Raw genomic sequence first — 13,174 nt, forward strand, 5'->3', positions numbered from 1 at the left:
CTGGCCAAGACTAGAGAAAACCCACACACAGCAAGGAAGACCTGATGCAGACCAAAAAAACAAAAAAGCCTTGGAGAGTTGAGTGCCCTTTCCTTTGGAATTCCTCCCTTCCACTGTACACACACGACTTGGAATCACTAGGTGGGTGGGTGAAGGGGGCCATCTCCTCTAAACAGGATCCTGGCAAGGGCAGAAGGAGGCATGAGCCAAGTCCTAAGGGTTTATTTCTTTGGCACAAAGAGGACAGTCTGGACAAGCAAGACTCATCTCCACCCTGGGGAATCTGGAGGGGATGTTTCGGGCACCTGCACCCTGTTCCCCATTCTCAAATCCGTGCATGTCCACCCTGTATTCCGCATAAGTCTCGGCCTCTGTGCAAAATACCCGCTGAAAAAAATAGAGATATTTTAAAAAAACAAAAATCCTGGGCTGGGGGTGGGTTCATGTCTGGCTGTCTCCGGAGGTTGCGTTCAGTTGGAGGCCCAGGAATACTCCTGGAATGTCTTTCAAATGCTCAGAGTCCCAGAAGGTCTGCTGCGCTCGGGGCCCCGGTCCTGAGTTTCTGGACCTCTCAGAGCTCGATGGTGTCACTGGAGGCGCTGCGTGAGTCTCCCGTCTTGCAGCGAGGCTGGACTCCATTCTGGGGCTCCCCAGGCCGCGCGGGAGCCGGGGCGGGAGCTGGGGTAGACAGTAGCTGCACTGTGCTGGGCAGCTCATCCAGGGGCAGACTGTCCACCGACGACAGCCCGTGGCGCCACGGGTTCCAGCTGATCTTGAGCGAGCCCCGGGAGAAGCTGTCCACGGAGCTGCCAGAAGCCGCCGCGTCACCTTCGTCCACCACGTGCGGCGGGACCGGGCCGCGCACGCGCACATCGCTGAGCGACCGGCAGCGGCCTCGGAGGAGCGAAGAGCCCAAGCCGTCGAGCTCGGCGTCGGGGTGGCTGCCCCGGCGCGACCGCAGCGCGCCCCCGGGCGGCGGGGAGGCCAGGCAGCGGAGGCCGCAGCGTCGGAAGACGCTGTCTTGGACCAAGTGCTCTCGGAAGAGCGCGGCATCGATGCTGCGGCTCAGGTTGATGGGTGATGGCGGCCGCAGGTCCAGCTCGCTTATTGATGGCGCCCGCCCCACGCTGCTGCGGGACAGTCCGGGGCCACCCTGGGGACCGCGGCTCAGCGACGCAGCCGAACCCCAGGCGCCAGAGCTGGGCGTGGCTGGAGGCCCACCCTCCGCTGGATTGCGGATAAGGCTCTTGCTGATGTCCAGGGTACCTGCGCTGACGCCACTGGGCCCCGCATAGCAGTTGTTGGGCCGCTCCGGCACTTCGCTCTTGCTAGAGGGCGTGGGGCACGCCAGGCGCAGCAGCTTAGCCCAGCAAGCGTGCTCTGTGGGCGGCCTGGGCCGCGCGGCGGCCAGAGCGGCCAGCGCCAGGGTGAGTGCCCATGTCAGCTCTAGCAGGCGCAGCCAGAAGTGGACGCCCCACCAAGCCCACGAGAAGCGGCCCACCCGGCCCGGGCCCGGGTACAGCCAGAGCGCCGCCGCCAGCTGCAAGCCGCTGGCCAGCAGCCCCAGCGCGCCGGCCACGGCCAGCAGCCTCGGGCCCGGGCTGGCATCCCAGCCCCTCGGCCCGTCCAACAGGCGGCGACGGCACAGACAGAGAGTGCCCAGAGCCACGGCCGCGCCCCAGGCGCACGATAAGCCCTGGGCCAGGAGGTTGAGCGCAGGCCTCACCGACAGCAGGTCTGCGGCGAGCAGCCCCAAGCCGTGCGCCAACGCCAGTGCTCCCAGGAGGAATGGGTTCTGCAGCTGCTGTGGCAGCCCCGTGCCCAGGCCCAGCAAGGTCAGGGCCGCCAGCGCGGTGAGCAGCAAGGGGAAGGGCAGATTGTAGAGCACCAGGCCGGCGCGTAAACCCAGCCGTGCCTGCGAGCCATACGGGTCGGTGAGCATGTAGGCGGATCGCAGCCCCGCCGCTACCAGCACCAGCACCGCTGCTACCAGCGCCAGCCGGGGCCCAGCAGGGGCAGCTGCCAATGAGGCCAGTGCCAACAATGCGGGCAGCAGGAAGAGCACCCCCACCCCGTAAACGTGCAGCTCCCAGGAAAAGCTCAGCACCCGTCGCAGGGGACCCCAGCGCAGAGGGGGTGCCGTGGCGTTGGCTGGGGAGCTGGAGGCAGGGACTGATGCCACGGAGCTGGCTGAGGGCTCCGGAGGGGGTGGCTGGCCCAGGGCGCGCTGCGTGGTGACCCGAATGAGGCCCCGGCGAGACGTCGAGGGGGCTTGGACAGGGGGTGCTGGGGGATGGCTTTGGGGGCGCCCCGGCCACTCCTCGGCTTCATCTGCAATAATAACAATATTAAAATAGCCCTTTGAAAAGTGCTTTTGATTTCCCATCATGCTCCGGTGTGGTGAACAAGTTATATAACTTTGCCAAGCACATCTGTAAAATGGGGATGGTTACAGCACCCCCCTCCTTGGGTTGCGGTGAGGATTAAACGTTTAGCATAGTCCCCAACACCCACTAAGGGTTAAATGGATGTGTCCTGCCATTTTTATTGAGATATCAGCAGTTCTCCTTAGGGGCTGCATATTAGAATCACCTGGAGATCAACTCAATCAGAATTCCTCTTGCTGGGGCCTGTGCTTTGGAATTTTTTCAAAGCGCCTCCAGTGAATTGTGGGAGTTGGAGAATCTCTTGCACTAAACAAACCCATGTTAATTTAATTTAAGACTTTTCTAGTCACCAGAGTGCAAATGACTTCTCCCAGAGTACCCAGTGAGTAGTAGTTTATTATCCTAAGTTGTTTGAAGTTGTTGGTCAGTTCCTTTAAGGAGGCATTCATCCCCATTCATTCCCCACCCCTCCCCTGTATGCTTCACACAGGTTCTTTTATTCTCGCCAACCCCCCAGCCATGCCCTCACCTGGCTTCAGGGATCCCACAGGGCTCTCTGTTCGGTTTGCAGTTGGGCCAAGGTCCAAGGGGCCAGGGATGAGGGACTTGGGGGTACCTGGGGCCTCCACTGCACCTCTCACCCGCTGAGGGGAGATGGGATCTGCTCCATTAATTGCTGCCAACTCTGAAATAAAAAAAGCAGTCATCGCTTTGCCTGACCCTCTAGCGTTCCCCCAAATCTAATCCTCCAGGAGAGAGGCATGATCACCCTCATTTGCCAGAATGAGGTAAATGGGACCCAGAGGGACCAGAGGTCACACAGAAATGGGGACATCCAGCTGCCCTGGAACACTGCCCCTCCCAGCCCTGATCAGCACCCTCACTTTGATACCTACCTGGCTTGGGCTGCCCATCAGAAGTCTCTGAGGCTGGGAGATCTGACGGCTGGGGTCCTGGTGAGCCCCTGACATCAGGGAGGTGAGCCTCTTTGGGGGAGGGACTTGAAAAACTGACCTCCCAGGCCTCCCCACCTCCAGCTGTCTTGGGCAGCTCCATGGGCTGCTCCTCAGCAGGAGGAAGGCTTCTGGCCAGTGCCAGGTCTGGCTGGGACTCAGGCTCCTGAGAGGATGCCCCCTCAGCTGGTGATACTGAGCCAGTATCAGGGGCTGCTGGACCCTGCTGGGTGGAAAGGGGGCCTTGAGCTGCCTCCTGGAAGTCCTCCTCACCCCCACCCTGTTCTTCCAGCCCTGGCCTCGCCACAATACCCGGGTGGGGCACAAGAGTTGGGGAAGGGCCCCTGTGGTCCCAGGGAAATGTCTCCGAGACCCTGGTCTTGCCTTTGGCCAGTAGACCGTCATCGCTAGGTGGTAGCTGTCCCACTTGGCCTCCAGGTTCCGCCGATGTGGGAGGAACTGTGACTAGCCCGAGTTGGAGTCTGGGAGTCGTGGGGAAGAAAGGGAGGTGAGGGGGCCCCACTGGATAGGGGACTGGTGCTTCTTGCTCCATAGGCTCCTGTGAGTCAGGAGGTCCTGGCCAGCCCTGAGAAATTGGCCCTCGAGCCACCTGGAGGTCATCGGTCACTGGGAGTCCTTCTCTCTGAGCCCCATGGGCTGCTTTAGGTCCATGCAGGGCTGGGCCAAGGGCGTCTTCGGGCCTCTCTGGCATCTTCTCAGCAGGGACCTGGGGGACACTGGCATTCCAGGGGCTCTCGTCTAGGGGCTTCTTCCAGAAGAAGTCGAAGGCCCGATGCTCCGTGTCAAGAAGGCCCTTCTCGTGGGCTCCAGGGGTCAAGTGTGGTTCTGAGTCCTCAAGGGGTCTGGGAAGGCCCCGGCCCAGGGCAGGGCTGGTCCCCAGGGACAGCAGGGGCAACAGCAGCAGGAGGCCATCCACATAGCCCCAGGGGCTGGGGGCCATGCTCCACGCTGCTGCCTGGGCCTTGAGCCCTCCGCTTCCCGTCCTCACCAGATGAGCCTGAAAAAAGGAGAGGGGGATGGCGCACGAGGGGGTGGTCTTCCACGGCTACCCACCAGGGGCTGGTGGGAAAGAAAGAAGCAGCTTCCTCTCTACCCATTCCTTCCTGTTCAGCCTCTGCATGCTACCCAGAGTCCTTTAACACTACCTCTCTGGTCATGCCACTTGCCATAATTCAAAACCTTCAATGGTTCCCCATTGCCCTCAGGAGAGAATATAAGGTCCTCTCCTGGCCTCCCAAGGCCACACCAGGCTGCTCACCTATCCCTCAGCACCCACAGAACTGCCTGACACTCCACGCCTTCGATACTGCTCTTCCCTCAGGCTGGAATGCCATCTCCCTTCTCCTTCACTTGCTGAAATCCTTTACATAAATAAATAAATAAATAAATAAATAAATAAATATATTTTTAATCCTATTCTTGAAGGCCCAGCTCAAAAATTACAGAAGTGGAGAGGGAGAGGAATATGCCCCTGCCTTTGAGGAGGGACCTGGGTTTGAATCCCAGCTTCACCAGTTTCTGGGTGACTGACTTTTCCCCTCCACATCATGGTTTTCCTATCCGTAAAATGGGTATAATAATAGTACCTAACTCTAAGGGCCTCTTTATAAGACATAACAAAACACATGATGGGCCAGGCCCATAAATGGAGCTGAATAAGCATTAGAGCCCTCTGACTTTTCCTTTTGCCCAGAAAGCTTTCTTTCTCACCAACCCTCTAACCATGTCAACAAATAATTGGAGCACGTACTGTGTGCCAAGCCTGGGGGATAAAGCAGTGAACAAGACTGGCAAGATCTCTGCCCGCATGGAGCTGGTGTTCTAGGTAAAAGACAGACAATGAATACTTTTAAATAAGATGGGCTGTGGAGAACATAAAACAGGGGTAAGAAATAGAAGAATGGGGGACGACTTTACACAGGAGTGCAAGAAAGGCCACTCAGGTGACATTTGAGCTAAATACAGAATGGGAAGGAGTCACCCATTAGATGATATCCAGGAAAAGCATTTGCTGGAGGAAACAGCAAGTGCAAAGGCCCTTCGGCAGGCAGAGGGAGCACAGCAGATGCAGGAGAATGGAGCAGAGGGAGATAAAGTCAGGGAGGCAGGGCTTTCTCAAAACCCACAAAAAGGCACCTGGACTTTATTCCCACCCGGGAAGCCAAGGGAGATGACAAGCAGAGAAGTTACAAGGGAGATCTGAGAAGTCTTTTAAAAGGGGGGGAGAGGCCAGTACAGAAATCCAGGTAGGATATGACAGTGGCTTGTTTCAACTTGAGTATTTCTTTCCCTGACACCTTCTCCACCCCTTCCCATCACACCAGTCACATAGCATGGTAACCTTCTGTCTCCCCCACCCTCTTGGGGCTTCTCAAGGGCTGTGTCTTTTATTTCTTGTCTCCAGTCACTGCATATGCCTAGCCCAAGTATATTCCCTTACAGTTCCCCTTCCTGAGAGTCCCTAATGTAGGCGGGAGGCAGGAAGGAACCCCACAGCCAGCAGAGGGGGACAGTGCCTGGGTGAGTTTAAGGGCAGAGACCCTGTTGATTCCTCTCTGGGGACCAGTTGTGCTCAAAGCTCCCAAGTTCCTAATACTTGGTGGCTCGCAGACACCTTGAGAAGCTGAAGAAAATGCCAGGTGGCCTCCCCAGGGAAATGTCCAGGTTCACCAAAGCTTGTGGGTAATTTTAGGGGGAATCAAAGATCCCTTAAACCCATCCCCCAAACTGAGTTTAGTCTCTGCCTCGTTAGTTCGTTGCTCAAACCTGGCCCAGGCTAGGTGCTGGGGACCCCAAGAGAAGGCTCAGTTCCAGTGTCCAGAGTGGGGTCGAGCTGAGGGGGAAGAACTGGAAGGCCACGGACACAGGCGCTGGTTAATAACAGTTCTCCTTTGTCGAACTCGTCCCCACTTAGGCTCCTGTGCTAAGCTTAGCTGCATGTCCTCGATTTCATCCACCCCTCCCGGTACAAGCAGGTGTGGGTATATCCATTCATAGGGGAAAAAAGCAAGGTTCAGAGAGGCTGAGCAACTCAGCCAAGGTCACACAGGCTGCCAATGGCTATAGCAGGGGCTGTGGAACCCGCAACGGCTCAGTTTGCACAGGGGGTCCGAGAAGGTTTTGCAGAGGAGGAGGCAATAGAGTTGGGCCTTCAAGGATAAACATATGCCATCTGCTCACCACCCCCGATCCAAGAGATGTAGTCATCTCCGGATGAGCAGGGGGCTGCCCAGATCTGGGTTCCAACTGCTGAAGAGATTTTTTTAAGTGGGGAGGGTGTTCTCCCTACCCCAGGGACTGGGGAGAGGCCGTCCTGGGGGGAGGGTGCGGGCGGCCGCAGGGCAGCCTCAGGAGCCGGTCCATCTCGGGTTACCTCTCCTTTTCCTTCATCTCCTCTCCCCTGGCTCCGCGCCTTCCCGCAGTGTCCTGGGTGGGGGTAGGCGCTAGTGCAGACCCTGCCGCTCGCACCTGAGAGGGGGGCTGCAGGCCATGCTCCCTGCCGGGGCCCCTCCACTGCCCCCTCCCTAGTCCAGCTCCTCACCTGGGCGCCAAGCTGGCAGCCCCCGCGTTCACCTTGCGCGCGTCCCTGAAGCTGCTCTCCACGCCGCATCCTCCGAGATGCTCAGACGTGGCTAACAGAGCCCAGCGCTGCCGATCGGGGAGCCCGCCCACAGGAGTGCCGTCCCAGCTTAACCCTTTCCCCTTAGGGGTGGCTTCTTCTCCCAGTCCCAACCTCCCCTCTCTCAGAGAGTCTCAGGGCTAAAAAGGGAAGACAGGCCACCTCGGAAGGATGTGGAAATCACTTCAGCAGCATCCCTGAAAACAGGGCAGTCAGTCTCTGTTTGCATACCTCCTGGGACGGGGAGCTCATTCCCTTTGTAGCTCCTTCTAATACATACATACATACTAGGGACCTCCTACAGGTAAATCCTACCTACAGCGTGATGTATATCCTTCTGCTTTTTGAAGGCACAACCACATACACATTTGAAATAGAAATGAGATCATACTGTACATATTGTTCTGTAACTCTCCTTCTTCACTTCCCAATATATCCTGGCATATTCACCATGTACATTTCTACAGATCCATCTGATTGCTTGTATTCAGCATGGAGAGTTGCAGCATATGATCAGCCTGTCATTTTTACTTAGCCAGTTTGTGAAGTCGGACATGTAGGTTGTTCCCAGCTATTTGTTAGCAAGAATAACAAGGCACCAGCACTCCCGTGCAGACATCTTTGTGCGCACGCACTGGTGTGCCTATCAGATAATCTCTACCCGAGGCATGGGTAGGTCAGTGTCTCTGCACATTTCCAGGTTGGTCCGCCAGAATGCTCCAGGTCCCTCTTTGGACAGTTCCTGATGTATTAAATGGCCACCGTAAGGCTCAGCACATTAAGGAAGATCCATAGAAGGAATACATGTGGTCATTAAATATGATGTGCGATCTTTAATGGCATGGAGACACATCGAGAGTAGACTTGTTTATGTATTTAAATCGCAGTCATTTGGGTTATAATATATGCTGAAATTGTCCCAATTCAAGCAACATACAAATGTTCAAAGAATATGGGAACTGTCTTACCTTTGGTCTCTCCAGCTCTGCCCCCCCCCCCCAGATGTACCCACTGTTACCATCATACTGTTTTCTTTGCATCATATAAAAATATATATGTGCATGCATTTCTACAAAAATGGGATCATACTATGTGCATTATTCCATAACCTTGTTTTGTTTTAAGCAGATATATGTTGGAAACATTGTGAAGGCAATACATACTAGCTCTGCCCTTTCTTTTAATTAGCTGTAAGTCTTGCATGGTGTGGATGTTCTGTCAGTTTGTCAGACAGTCCCAGTATTCCCCTACTGATGAGTAATCAGGTGATTAACAGCTTTTTTTCCCCCTAGAAACAATACTGCAATAAGCATCCTTACATACTAATATATATATTATTATGTGCTGATACTCTCATTTCTCTTAGATAACTATTTGTATGATCCCATTTTTGTTAATATCCATCAATCAGTCCACCACCTATCCTATCCCTAAATATTAGAAGGTAAACAGTGATTGATGTTGTGTGTGTGTGCTCCGTTGTGTCCGACTCTTTGCAACCCCATGGGCTGTAGCCCGCCAGGCTCCTCTGTCCATGGGATTTCCCAGGCAAGAATACTGAAGTGGGTTGCCATTTCCTTCTCCAGAGCATCTTCCCAACCCAGGAATTGAACCTGTGTCTCCTGCATTGGCAGGCAGATTCTTTACCACCAGGACATGACTGAGTAACTCAGCACTCATGCAGATAGTGGTTGATATAATTTTTACCTAATTTTGCTTTTCTGTTTACCAGTGTCTTATACAACCATGTATTTCTTTTGTAATCAGAGGTAAGAATGATAATATCATTTTTAAAAGAAAGAAAGAAACTCCTTCCTAGGGATGAGCTGAAGTATCTGCCAGTGTTTTCCTATCTTTAGCTCTCACAGAAAACCAATACTCAGGCCTTAGATGTGTCTGACATGTTACAGTGTGAAGAGTGGTCAGTCTCTAGTAGCTGGTAAACAGCGGAGCCTGAATCTAGCTTTTCTGACTCTGGGGGAGAGTTCAGGCTTTTCCCATTTTACCATATCATCCGACCAGCTTTACTATTTTTTCTTGTCGGAACCCCTTCAGGATTGTAAAGTCATCTGTTATTTCTCTAGGATTTTCTTCTTCCAGGCCAAACCCTTCCAGTTCTCTAGACTTCCCTTGAAAGACAAGGTTCTGAGAGCTCACCATGGTGACATCTCTCCTCTGTTTGCTTCTTACCAGGTCGACAATATTCTCTTTAAAGTATGACTCTTGGAACTGAGAGAATAAAACTGAATGTTCACCTCCCCTATTAATATGACCCTACCTATTAATATGCTGAAGTAATGTTTCTGGCAGCCGCATCACTTTATTCTCAATATTGACCAGGTCTTCCCCATCTCATTGTGTGCAGCTGGTTTCTTTTTTCTTCTCTTGGACATATCCCATGGCATGTGGGGTCTTAGCTCTCCACCCAGGGATGGAACCTGTGCCCCTGCAGTAGAAATGCACAGCCTTAACCACTGGACCACCAGGGAAATCCCCGCAGTTAATGTTTTGATCCTCACTAGAGGATTCTACATTTGTTTGTTGCTTATCTTGTTAGATCTAGCCAGTTCTGATTTTGTGGAAAATTATCTAGATCCTGATTCTACGTATAACAGATAGTGGGCAATTTTTGGCTTTGTCCAAGATCTCTCTTCTGTCAGTATCCTCATGTCCTTTGAGGGGCCTCTGACTTTTCCCCTTGGGGCAGTCTTGGTGGGAGGGCAGTTCTAGGGGCCCATTACGGAAGCTGTGGGATCCAGGCCCCTCCTTTCAGTGCCTTATGGGAGAACTCAGTGATGAGTCTCCTTTGGAAATGTCAAGATTCTCTCAGCAGGTTCGGGGCTGGCTTGGTTCCTTTCCTCAGTTTCCTCCAAAGGGGGCAGGGTTTGTGTGCTTGGACCCCAATTCATGCCCCTGCAGAGTCTCACTGGCTTGGCAGCGCCCAAACCCCCAGTTCCCTCAGAATCATCAGGCTGCTGCTCCCTGGCTGCCTCTCTGGAGCCCCAATCCCATTGTGTTTCCAAACCGTGGATTGGTAGGGGCTTTGAGATTCCAGACAAAAGCAAGGAGATTATGATCCCTTTGGCCAGAACCCACGATGAAAGCTGATCCAAAGGAAAGAGGAGACTGGCTAGGGGTGGAGGCAAATGTTAAGCGGGGGGCATGGGGTGCCAGTTATAGGTGGGGAGTATTCTGGCTATAAAAGGAGCTCCTGGCCTCATCCTGGAGAGGGTGGGACAGCAAGGATGGGTGGGGGATGATCCCAAGCATAGCATATGGGGTATGGTCAGTAGCTTTGTTTATCAAGCTGTTCGTCTGCCAGGAGCTGTGCTACACGCCTTACATGCATGATTCTTTCTAAGTCCTGACAACAACCCTATATATTATTTATTTTTCCAGCTAGGTTTTGTAAAAAATATGTGTTTATTTGTGGCTGTGCTGGGTTTTTGTTGCTGCACAGTTTTATTCTCGTGGCAGTGAGTGGGGGCGACTCTCGAGTTGTGACACACAGGCTTCTCAGTGCAGCGCCTTCTTTTGTTGCGGAGCACAGGCTCCAGGGTGCGTGAGCTTCAGCAGTTGCAGCACGTGGGCTCAGTATTTGTGGCACACAGGTTCTGTTGCCTGGCAGCATGTGGAATCTTCCCACATCAGGGATCAAACCTGTGTCCCTTGCATTGGCAGGTAAATTCTTAATCTTGGACCACTAGGGAAGTCCTCATAACCTTATATTATTATTTTTTTAAATTGGAGGGCAATTGCTTTATAATATTGTGTTGGTTTCTGCCATATCAACATGAATCAGTCATAGGCTTACATATGTCCCCTCTCTTGAACCTGCCTCCCACCCCATCCCATCCCTCTAGGTTGTTACAGAGCACCAGTTTGAGCTCCCTGAGTCATACAGCGAGTTCCCACTGGCTATCTATTTTATATATGGTAATGTATGTGTTTCCATGCTACCCTCTCAATTTGTCCCAGCTTCCCCTTCCCCCACTGTGCGCACAAGTCTGTTCTCTGCCAACAGCTTGATATATTATTATGCTTTCCATTTTACAGCCAGCAAGCTCAGGCTCAGGGAGGTTATGTAACTTGTCCAAGGTCACACAGCAAATAAAAAGCTAAACCATAAGAGCCAGTGATCTTAAGAGTGATGACACTATCCTGCCCCTCTGGAAGAATCGCAGAGAGAGGAGAGATGAAAACCGCAGGCTTTCCCGGTGGCACTTACTGTGCTAGGAGTTTGAATCTGAAAATAGGCCTCCAGCACTCGCTTCGGCAGCACATATACTAAAATTAAAAACAGGCCTCTGACTGGGATCTCCGATGAAAGGAGAGCCAACCACCAGCTTTGGGAATCTTTGAGAGCTCCTAATCCAGAGTACCTTGGAAGCTCCCAAGGAAGGGGAGAGAGAATGAAAAGGCAAAGGTGAGTGACAGCCAGGATGAAATCTCCTGCGTGGATAGGACACTTGGCTGGCATTTCTGTTCTGGCGAGTCACTATGGTGGGAAAGAGCAGAGAAACAAAAGGCAGCTTGGGAGTGGGGCTGGGGGAGACGGTGCCGTCTGGCAGACTTTGTTCTCGGCCAGTCTTAGCTCTGAGAGCAGGAACAGTTACACTCCCACATTGAGCGTCAAGGGTTCCTGGAATCTTAATTCATTCTTTCTCAGAGTTTAGCCTCCATGGGTACCAGCTAAATGAACCCTATTTTTTTAAAAAATATATTTATTAATAAGTCTAATGAGCCAGTACACACTGTAAAAATCAACTGTCCTTTATTTTATTCCCTCTTACTCCTAATTCTTTTCAACTCTTTCTGGTAGTTCTGATTATTTCTTTGGTTTTTAATATGTATTTTCTAATTGTCAGACTTATATTGCTAATTTTTTTTTCAGCTTTAGGTTTTACCTCCCGACTACTACAAAGGAACGTAAAGGTTTAGCTCTTATATCGCCTTCCACATTTTTCTGTGCTGCTTTTGTTTAGATCATCAATCTGCATTTACAGTAGTCCAACCGCGAAACAAATGATCAAGCTGAATCAGGAGTGTGCTATGATTATAACCCCTTTGCTAGGCGTTCTGCTTTTCCTGGGGTAAGTGTGGCTTGGGCTATTTACTTAATTGTCTATGCATCTGTCACTAATTCCCCACAATCTTTCCTTGAAGCAAAAAACAATCTAAAGATTTGGTCTCCCATCCCAGGTGAGAATACTTTCAAAAAGGTTTACAGACTTCGATAACAAATACGTAGTTTCTTCAACAAACTAACAGCTTGAAAAAAGCAGGGGGAAGGGAAAATGTAAGAGACTTGAGTCATAGCAGCCAAATGCCATGTGCGGGGTCCTTGTTGGGACCCTCATCCAGACAAAGCAAGGACACAAAGCTATTGGAAGACAATTGGCTAATTTGAATATTGATTGGGCCTTAGCATGGACTAAACAATAAACCTGTTTGGACTCGGTGAATAACGGTATTATGGGTTATGTTTTATTATTTCCTCATCTGTTAGAGCTACTTACTAAAATATTTATGGGTGAGATGGTATCGTATCTGACATTTACTGTCAAAACACTCCAGGTTAAAAAAAAATGGGCTTGGAAGATACATGAAAGATTGACAAAATATTATTATTCATTATCAGTGAAGGGACATGGGTAGGTACCTTATACTATCCTCTCCGCTCTTGTGTGTGGTTGAAATTTTTCATAGTTAAAAGTTTAAAACAAAAAAGAAATTCACAAAGAAATGGAAGGAAGGAAAAGATTGCACAGGGTTGGCTGTGGAATTGGTGAGCTGCTTGTAGAGATAAAACCTTTTACGTATTGAACACTAGCCCATTTTGTGTCTAGTACACGGATATAGAACTTGGGTTTCTGAAGCCCGCTGACCTTCCCAGGCTCCTCCAGAGCCCGGGAGATGGGGATGGTGGGACCAGGGTGAGCACAGGGTCAGGAGGAGGGCTGCCAGGGCTGATGTTAAAGCACAGGAGAGGCTCAGGGACATGCTGGCATGCCCGACACCCCTCTGCACCCCGCATTCACAGATGTCTCTTCCATGCCCTCCTCGTACATCCTGGATAGTCTCCAAGAGCCCCTCATAGCCATGACCTTGAGAGATCTTGATGTCAACAGCCAGGGACTTGCCCTCACTTAATAGGATATAATTCACCTATTTAAGGTGTTCTATTCAGTGGT

The 13,174-nt window shown here is 51.8% G+C and overlaps 1 protein-coding gene across 1 annotated transcript; it reads right to left on the minus strand.

The window, feature by feature from the left end:
- Positions 1-571: 571 nt before the first annotated feature.
- PRRT3 (proline rich transmembrane protein 3) lies at positions 572-6,971 on the minus strand. The gene is made up of 4 exons (XM_052649028.1): positions 6,903-6,971; positions 3,284-4,358; positions 2,917-3,072; positions 572-2,331 (listed from the first exon to the last, which is right to left on the minus strand). The coding sequence occupies exons 1-4, from the start codon at positions 6,969-6,971 to the stop codon at positions 572-574; spliced, it is 3,060 nt and encodes a 1,019-aa protein (XP_052504988.1).
- Between the last annotated feature and the right edge of the window lie 6,203 nt (positions 6,972-13,174).

Source organism: Budorcas taxicolor, chromosome 1 (genome assembly GCF_023091745.1).
Source record: "Budorcas taxicolor isolate Tak-1 chromosome 1, Takin1.1, whole genome shotgun sequence".
NCBI classification, from domain to species: Eukaryota; Metazoa; Chordata; class Mammalia; order Artiodactyla; family Bovidae; genus Budorcas; species Budorcas taxicolor.

Bases quoted from the DNA above. Each gene is read 5' to 3' on its own strand.
- PRRT3 (XM_052649028.1), bottom strand. From the start codon at position 6,971: ATGCGGCGTGGAGAGCAGCTTCAGGGACGCGCGCAAGGTGAACGCGGG. The intron at 4,359-6,902 runs GTGAGGAGCTGG...TCCTTTTTTCAG, and splicing joins GCTGCCAGCTTGGCGCCCAG to GCTCATCTGGTGAGGACGGG. The intron at 2,332-2,916 runs GTGAGGGCATGG...TTATTATTGCAG, and splicing joins TGTGGGATCCCTGAAGCCAG to ATGAAGCCGAGGAGTGGCCG.